This window comes from Poecilia latipinna, unplaced genomic scaffold, assembly GCF_001443285.1.
Source record: "Poecilia latipinna isolate Pla-1442-1.1 unplaced genomic scaffold, P_latipinna-1.0 Scaffold1315, whole genome shotgun sequence".
Lineage (NCBI taxonomy): Eukaryota > Metazoa > Chordata > Actinopteri > Cyprinodontiformes > Poeciliidae > Poecilia > Poecilia latipinna.
Window position 1 is genome coordinate 67,588 of NW_015113931.1, and position 9,322 is coordinate 76,909.

Below are 9,322 nucleotides of genomic sequence, written 5' to 3' on the forward strand. Positions count from 1 at the left end.
GTTATGAACGCCCCGATAATTAATAAGTGCTATTTTATAGTAGGGGGGGGGGGGGTTTATGATTACATAGACTATGGTACTCTGTATCAAATACATTTTAATTGATTTGGTAGAAATATATAATTTATGATGCTGTTCCAACAGATTTTTTTGAATGTAAAACACTTTGTAACTCTTAAATAGGTGCTATATACAAAAAGTATTACTATAACTCCATAACTTTCAAATACTTGAATACTGTTTACATTGAAAAATACCCTAAAATAATACAACTCGTATAATTTAGGCATTTTATATAAAGTAAAATGTCTGCAAAACACACATTCATTAAAAAAAAGGAAAGAAACCATTTTGGATCACCCCTTAAAAACTTGTGGCCCAGGGTTACTGCCCCTTTAAGCCTGCTCCAAAGTCTGGGCCTGGTGCCGGACCCAATGTGTTTTTCTCCAACAGGTTTCCTGTTCTGTCAACACAGAATCCCATCTGTTCTCATTGCCAGAAATATTATTAATAATGGAGGGAAACCCCTTCTAAATCAGCGAAAGTTCAAAGTTTTGCTTTCCTGGAGGGTAAACCAGGAAAAAAAAATTAAACAGTGACCTTTAACCTGCTGTGAAAGTTACTGGGATACTGTGCCACAAGAGGAAATGAGACAGTTTAGCTCATGCTAGTAATGTAAAATATACGAGCGCACAGTGGAATAAAAGTTTTTACAAAGCTTTATTTAATAGAAAATCCTTCTAATTAATAAGTTTTGTACCAAAAATTATTCACCTCCAAACGCAACGAGGCTTTTCAATAGATTTTTTTTTTATTACAAAGACTGTTGCCATTTTTTTTCTAGATAGCTAAAGAGACGAGTCAAGCTACAGCTAACGCTACTTTGCCTTAAGCTAACCTGCAGCGTTCGGCCACTATTAGGTGGGGGTTTGTTAGTAAACTGCATGAAGGAGGAAAGCGTCAACTTCTCTAACGTACGCTGAGTAGGTGCGGTTTCGTTTGGTCGGCAGCGGGCTGGGCAGGTCGCGGGGAAGCGGGGGCTCCCTCCCTTCATGCCACACCCTGTTCCCCTCCCGCGGGAACGGGAAGGAGAGAGTGAGCGGGGCGTTGGGGGAGCGCAGGGGCGTTCCGGAGGGAGACGTGATGCTGGGGTCTGCCATGTCAGACTAGATGAAGGGATGAAGGGCTGAGGAAGACGATGTGGTCACCCTGGTCTGTCCTCTGTGAGTGAGACGCCCACCTTGCCGTGGGTCAGCGCCGCCGATTGAGCTCCGTCAACAAGACTTACTGTCAGGAGGAGGAAAGACAAATCAGAAAAGACATTAAGGGGCTGTGATGCAGGGGCGGTCCAAGCCGTTTTGGGGCCGAAAGCAGATTTTCATTTGGGCCTCCTGTACCTTCCAACTAGTGACATGTAGTGAGGTTCATAGCTGGTGAGGGACTGACTTAATTATAATCATATTTACAAATATAGAGCTCCTGCATGTTACTGTTCACATGGAAATGTCGCACATCCGGAAATGTCGCTCATGAGCGCCCCCTGCCATGAGGCAAGAGAACTGCCTCACCTCAAGTCTGTTCTCTGCCGTTTATGATCGCTCCTCAGCACACGAAACATGTTATACACACAGTTGGTGACAATAAAAATAACCTGTACATTATAAGCAAAATTATGAAAAATCAGTTCATATATTACATGTTTTTAGCCATTTTATTGGTATGTACAGACAGGATGAGACCGCACATCACTGTTGTGAATATTTCTAAAAGTCATCACTTGACTGCATCCAACATATTCAAGCACATGAAAAATTATCACATATTGTCACTTGACGCAATTTTTACGTCGACTAGCATCAGTTAAGCCAGTGAGTAAAAAGCCTCTTTTCAGTTACATATTTTATTATAATTGTTGTGCTCCCTTTATGGATAGTGTTAGTTCTTTAAGGTACAGCCACCACAAGATTTCAGGTCCAAACTTTCTTTAATAGAGCTTAGAGTGGTCTACAAGAAATACAGAAGACAATTTTTAAAAAGCTATTATTTTTACTCGCTCTAAACAGTTATTTCTAAGTTGTCCAGCCGATGGTAGCAAGAGACCACAAATAAACCACAAACCACATTATCATAATATTAACTCTTTAAATTGTCATATATATGTATTTAAGTTGCACAGACATACAAATCCTGCTTAAATACTAACGAAACTTACTTTTATTCATTTACATTTATCTTTCTCACATGCTGTTTTTATTTTAATTATGTAAAGCACTTTGAAATGCCTTGCTGCTGAAATGTGCTATACAAATAAAATTTGATTGATTGGTTGATTACACGCTGCCGGTCTCCAGCGATTACTTCGTCAACTTTCCGCTCATCTAACACTGAAGATGTGCTCATACAACAACAACGGCTATTGGCAGCTTGAAATTACAACGAACCAATCACAACAAACATTACTCAGACGACTTCCTGAGCTCTTAAATTGAGTTATTATAACACAGTTATATTAGTCCATTTTCAACAAATATAAAACAAAAGATTTTTGTCGAAAAACATAACAATTTCCTTGATAGATGAATCCTGCACCCAAACTACAGCAAGAGAACCGAGGCATAAAAAATAAATGAATAAAAAAAAGCCAAGGGCAAGACATAAAAGGTACAATAAACATACTGAAATAAAATTACACATTTTCTGTTAAACTATCTGTTGATAGTTTTCTCTCCGACAACAGTGAACTCAGCTTAAAAAAAAGGTTATTTAAATGCGCTTCTCTCGGAGTTCTACATAAAAATTCTTGAAAATAAAACAATTTCTCCGAAAAAACCCCCCAAACAGATAGACTGAAACAGAAAGGGGGGTATGTCACAACGCACACGAATAAGAAATATACCGTTCTTCAAAATAAGAGCATAAAATTCTAACCACCATACAACTCTCATCCATTTATAGAATCCCGTTCATTAATGTCAATTTAGTAGCATAACTTATTTTATCATTCAATTTTAAATAGTCATAGTAGCCTAAGCTAGCTACGCTGACAACATGCTAGCTAACGTCAAAACGACAAGGTAATGGTTTGTAACTATGGCAACAAGTGACAGTTAAAAGCTCGCTGACTTTTTCTGCAGTCAGGTTGCGCGCGCATCCGTTGTGTTAGTAAAAAATTCCATAAGATAAGGGTTTGCTCAGGAATAAATGAAGTATTTGAGTGAACCAAAATATTACAACTAGATGTTACCTGACTTAATATCTGTGTTTAACTGTCATTTGGGAAAGCCCAAATGAGTCAGGTGTTCTAAACCTGGACCAGCTGGCAGCAGGCAAGCGGAGCTGGGTGTTAATGCAGCGGGAGCAGACATCTCCGAAAACGTTGGAGCAATATTGCAATTAGGTGATGCACTGATGAACCGAGCAGAAATGTGAGATTTATACATCTACATTCTCGCCTACAAACATTGTATAAATCGTGTCACGGTTGCTAAGCAACATAACGCCGAGGTGGAGGCTAGGCAGCTAGCTGAAGGCTACAGCTTCTCTGCAATGCTCTTTGCCTTCGCAGGAACCCTCTTCCGTAGACCGGGTCGTTTTTCAAGCCCATAAAAGAATAAGCTTGAAAGGATGCAGACCCTGAACTCGGACACAAAGCTCTAGTGGTCTGGAATACTTGTTTTTATGTATATTTTTTGCATGTCTTTTTTGTTTGCGTCCTTTCTTTGTTGTATTTGTTTTTCTCGTGTTTGCTGTGCATTTGCACCTGTCGACCACCGTAGTATTTTAACGATTGTGTATTTTAGTTCTGCTTGTGTCCATATGGTTATATGTATTTGTTATAAGTTGCATTGTCATCACTGTTATGTGTAGACGGTTATGGGGTTCCCCTTTCTGACTCTGCTGACTTCCACTCACATGTGATGGACCTGTCATGTGGGCGGGGGATCAGGGGAGCGGGAGGACCAGGACCGATGCTGATCTGACAGAACACCAGAAGAGCGGAGAGTTCAGTGTGTTAGCAGTGAAGCTATTCAGTTGAGTGTAACGGTTTGTTAGAGGCGCGAGCTGCAGCCTAAGGAATAGCAACTCGCTTTGATTTCTAATAAACCCTGTTGAGGGTACCACATCTGCAGTGTGTTGGCGTCATTACCGTATTTACTTGCAGTACTACACCACTTTAAAAGGTACAGGATTGAAAAGGTAAATGTATCTACAGACGCCAGCTTTTCTTTAAACTGTTTTTTGGAAAGAACTGTAAAAAAAAAAAAAAAGCTGGCGTTTGTAGCTACCAGTATTTTTTTTTTTTGTTCTTTAAGAAAAACGTAGATTAACGTTCTTTCAAAAGATCGGTAAACTGGCATCTACAGAAGCCAGTCTTTTACCGTTCTTTCAAGAAACGGTAAACTACTGTCAGGATTAATTACGGTACAGCTACTGTGTATTTACAGTAAACTTCTGGCACCTATAGCTGCCAGTATGTTACTGTAAATTTACAGGATTATTTCTTAGAGTGTGGAGAATTGACTTAGCAGTTCACGGTTAGATTTTCAACCTTGTTTGGTGTACTTTTCTTTTGGAGATTTACATCAAACTTAACGAGAAATCTGTACTGAGTTTTAGACAAGTGATTTATCTTAGAACCAGACACAAACAAAGGTCACAATGCAGTCCGACCAGCCTAGAATCAAAGAGGCTTCATTCAACGACATCGAAAGGGAATTACAGATCCCCGAGAAACCCAAGTGCAAGAAGAAGAAGGTGTCGTTTGCAGTCTGGTTGGAGCAGCAGACAAAGAAGTCTGCTGAAAATATCGGACAGCAGGACAAAAATGACAATGAATCAGTTGCCAAAGCACCAAGCAATTCAGCTGAAGGAACTGGAACAGAAGGCATTACCGAAGTTTCCGAAAAACCATCGATCTCCGGTCAGCAGGAAAAAATCGATATGGTAGAGAAGTCCTCTAAGTCTTGTTCTGACAAAACAGATCAAAAAGGGGAGAAATGGACAACAAAAACTAAGCGGATCAAAAGGAAGACACTGATATGGAAATCTTTCCCCGAGCCAGACGCTTCCATAGATTTAACGTTTTTTACAGAAAGTGACATCGCTAACGGTCCTCTGCCGGAAAATCAAAGTCATCATTCTGCTTTGCCCAGCAGCAGAAAGAGGACATTTTGGAAAGTGCTCCCCAACTCAGAACCTCGGATAGATTTAAGTTTTATTGCTGAGAATTTAACCGAGGTTCCTGATAGTCAGACAGAAGAAAATATTCAAGGAGAGGGTTTAAGTAAAAATCAGAATTTACCCCAGTCTTCTGAAAACAAAAGTGAAGCAACGTGCACATGTCTTGAAAAATTTAAGGAGACTGAAATGGAATACATCAAAATGCAGAAATCTTTAATGAGACAACTTGATGACATGTTTGGTACAAATCGTCAACTTAGTGCCAAACTTAGACACCAGAAAGATTTAATAAGGAAAAGAGTCTCAGAAAGAAACCAAAGGAAGAACTCAATGGTTTCTGTTAAAGTTCAGACGGATTCACAAGAACGCCCACAGCAGAAAACCGTCCATTATCGATCTGTTTCGGTACAAACGAGATGGACAAAGAGGAAACCAGCCATCGGTTACAATCAGACCGTCGAACGATTTCGACGCAAACGGAAATTGATGTGCTGGAAACCTTGAAACCAGTCAGCCGAACGATTTCAACTCAGACGGAGATCGATGTGCTGGAAACCAGCTATAGATTAGAACCAGTCCATCTAACAGTTGAATTGGAAGCAGTCTGTAAAGAAGATTCTGAACCAAACAGTGAAGTACAAAAAGTTTCAGTACTCATCTTTCATCTCTGAAAGATGAGAGTCATGGAAAAGAAACAGAGATCGCTACATTACAGCAGATCAGTGAGGAAGAAGCTGTTTCTGTAAACCAACCAGATGGGGACCAGCAAGACAAGAAAAAACCATTGAGGAAAGCTAAATGGAGGATCAAAAGAAAGGCAGCAATTAAAGCTGCCTCTGAATTGAAAAACGTCAACAAGGACGTTTCAGGAAAAAACAGTGAAGAAGCTTCTGTACCAGATGTGGATGAGACAATCGCAGTCAAAAATAACATTCATATGACTGAAGCAATGATTTATAGCCCCAAAAATATCTCAGAAGAGCCAATGATCTCTGACAGCCAAAAGAATGGGGATCATGAATTGAAAAAAATATCAAAGAAAATTAAGAATAAAAACAAGAGAAAGGCAGCACTGAAAGCTCTCTCTGAATGGGAAACAGCCAAAAATGACAACGTTTGTGTAGAAAACATTGAAGAGGAAGTTTCAGAGCTGGCAACTGAAGATGAAATCCCTGAAATAGAGCAAAGTGGGGACCAGCAGGATGATAAAAATACTGAGACATCAATACCTGATTCAGAAACAAAACCAGAGATCATCGAGAAAGTTTCTGAACAAATACAGACCAAACTTTGCTCTATTTCAGAAGACGTCACAGGTGAGGTTCCAGTAGGTACCACAGAAGGGGAGAGCGGCCTGATGGAAGAACAAAGGACACCCCCTCCACGGATGAAGGTTACATCAAAGAAAGATGAGATCCAAACGATACCCCAGGAATCAGAACCTGAAGCAGCTGAAGAGTCAGCAGAACAAAAGAATATGTCGGAACAAGAAGAGAGTCCCAGGAAGAGGATCTCACTGAGGAGGAGAATTAAAAATGCTTTAACGCAAACATCTCGGCGCCAATTCAAAGATGGACATTAAGAACTATCAGCGCAGACATCAACAGTAAATTAGATTTAAAAGGGGGGTGGGGCCACATGTATTTTGGGTGATTGGCGGGAATTGGAAAAAGAGCTGCTGTTATTGCTAATTGGACATATTAATATTAAAAAGACAAGACTGCACAATGGGAAATGTCTCCCCCTGTAGGTGTGGGTTCACTCCGGGTGCGTCGGCTTCCCAACATTCAACATGTTCATCCTTTGTAAAATTTGTATTTGTAATTATAAACATAAAATAACACAACCACATTTATTAATTAAATGTAAAGGGATATTTAGGAAAACAATTTGAACAACGTGGGAAAAAAATAGCATTTTAGAAGTCTAACCTATACTGCACAATGGGAAATGTCTCCCCCTGTAGGTGTGGGTTCACTCCGGGTGCGTCGGCTTCCCAACATTCAACATGTTCATCCTTTGTAAAATTTGTATTTGTAATTATAAACATAAAATAACACAACCACATTTATTAATTAAATGTAAAGGGATATTTAGGAAAACAATTTGAACAACGTGGGAAAAAAATAGCATTTTAGAAGTCTAACCTATACAAATTGGAGGGAAAAAAATTCAAAAACTATCTTTCTGGGCAAGATATATATATATATATATATATATATATATATATATATATATATATATATATGACGTATCTCTCTATATAGAGAGAGATATCTAAATCTATATATCTGTCTCTCTCTATAAATATATATAAATCTATATATAGATACATTTATATATCTACCTCTCTCTAGTATATATATTTATAGAGAGAAGTAGGTATATAGATACATAGATGTAGATATGTAGACATGTTTATATCTATATAAGTATCAGTCGACTGATATATATATATATATATATATATATATATATATATATATATATATATATATATACAGTAAAAAATGCTGGGTTATTTTCATAACCCAATTTCTGGGTTGAAGCTGTTGGGTCATAGGTTGGGTTAGTTTGACCAAATATTGGGTCAAAATTCATAACTCATGTTGGGTCAGAAATTTACCGGAAGTCTACGGCTTGCACACTTCTGTTGGGTCCAGTGTTGGGTAGATTTACCCAAACGGTTGGGTTAAAGACGAAACTTGGGAGAAGCCACGCCCCTCTTCACAAGCCTCTATTTTCAACAAATCTGTGAACGTTGCATATCGGACTTCTCTACTTTGAAATAAGACATGGTAAGTAAAAAGAAGATAAAGTTTCAACGTGAATAGGATTTTATAAATAAATAGATGTATTTCGAACATGTTATTTATTTTTATGGTTATTTAAAATGTTTATTACGGTAGGTTGCTCTGACAAAGAGCTTCGGTGTTGCTACAACACGGCTGTTGGAAAAAAAAGATGAAGGGGAAGGGCACAATTTGTCAAGTAAATTAAATTCAGTTTTTAATATAACCTCAATCATATTTGTTCGTAACTTAACATAGTCAAATTTTTAAAAATCGATTTAGTTTTAAAAGAAAAGGTAGTTGACGGTTTGTCCCCTGATTTTCGCGGGCTTAGTTCACTAGCAGGGTTCAATATGCGCGCGCATCCTTAGCGGGCTGAGGCTACGTGTTCGAACACCAGCAGTAATGGCGGAGGAGAGCGAGCAGAGCTTTAATAATGTGGGTATATTATGCTTTTTGAAAATAAAATAACTTTTGCAAAGTTATTAGGCGATAAATTAGTTGTGTAAACCTAAATTATGCGCTTGGTTTATTAACATATAACTTAATTACAAACATGCGCGGACGTGTTCGGACTTATCGCTCCCCTGCAGCCGCCGGCTCGTCTCGCCCGCTCTGTCAGTTGACCGGGTCATCATGAGGCTCGTTAAGCCGAGAGAGAACGACCGTCTCCCGGTACTGGTTTTCGGCAACGAGTTAAAAGCAAAACTAAGACAATATATAATGTTAATGTTTGCTAATTTTATTATTGTTACTATTAACTACAAATACATTTATAATACATTTATTTAAAGTTGGTGCTGAAAGTTATTCAGCACTAAGTTAGTGTTTAAGTTAAGTTTTACTTCTAAATTAAATAATATGTGTCATTTAATTTATTAAGTGCTATATTTATTTTTAGGAACATAAAATTACTCTGAACATTTGAAATTGCTGGCTAATTACAAGTTATTTGCAGTTGAGACAGCTATAAGATTTAATTCAGTCATTCTTTGTGATTTTGTCTTTTCTGATAGATTTTGTAATTTTACATCCAGGATCTTCAGGAGAATTAAGCGAAACCCAAACTCCTCGTTCTCAACGAAGACCTTCTGCATGACCAAGAACATGAGTCTGCTCCCTCAAGGTATTGAAGCTCAGAAGAAATGTTCTCTAAAATGTTGTCATGCTTTTTAGTTACTGTAACATTTTAACACTAACTTATGTTTGATACAGAAGGTGATGTAGCTCTGGAGCTGCTGCCAGTTCTCCTCCCTGCTCCACCTTACTCATTAGGAAGAGTTTCAGACCCATCAACCTGGAAGTTCAGAAGGTTTCATTGATATCCAACCTGTAAGTCAACATTCATC

The 9,322-nt window shown here is 38.4% G+C and overlaps 1 protein-coding gene and 1 long non-coding RNA gene across 2 annotated transcripts in view; one reads left to right on the forward strand and one right to left on the reverse strand.

Moving 5' to 3' along the window:
* csdc2b (cold shock domain containing C2, RNA binding b) overlaps window positions 1-9,322 on the reverse strand; it is a 21,189-nt gene that overhangs the window by 6,387 nt on the left and 5,480 nt on the right. The window contains exon 2 of the mRNA XM_015055428.1: window positions 979-1,287. Coding sequence (XP_014910914.1) covers window positions 979-1,160 — 182 coding nt within the window. The 5' untranslated portion in view covers window positions 1,161-1,287. The remainder of the gene's footprint in view (window positions 1-978; window positions 1,288-9,322) is intronic.
* Window positions 8,967-9,322, forward strand: part of LOC106961599 (uncharacterized) — a 3,918-nt gene continuing 3,562 nt past the window's right edge. The window contains exon 1 of the long non-coding RNA XR_001427805.1: window positions 8,967-9,305. This is a non-coding gene — a long non-coding RNA (uncharacterized LOC106961599). The remainder of the gene's footprint in view (window positions 9,306-9,322) is intronic.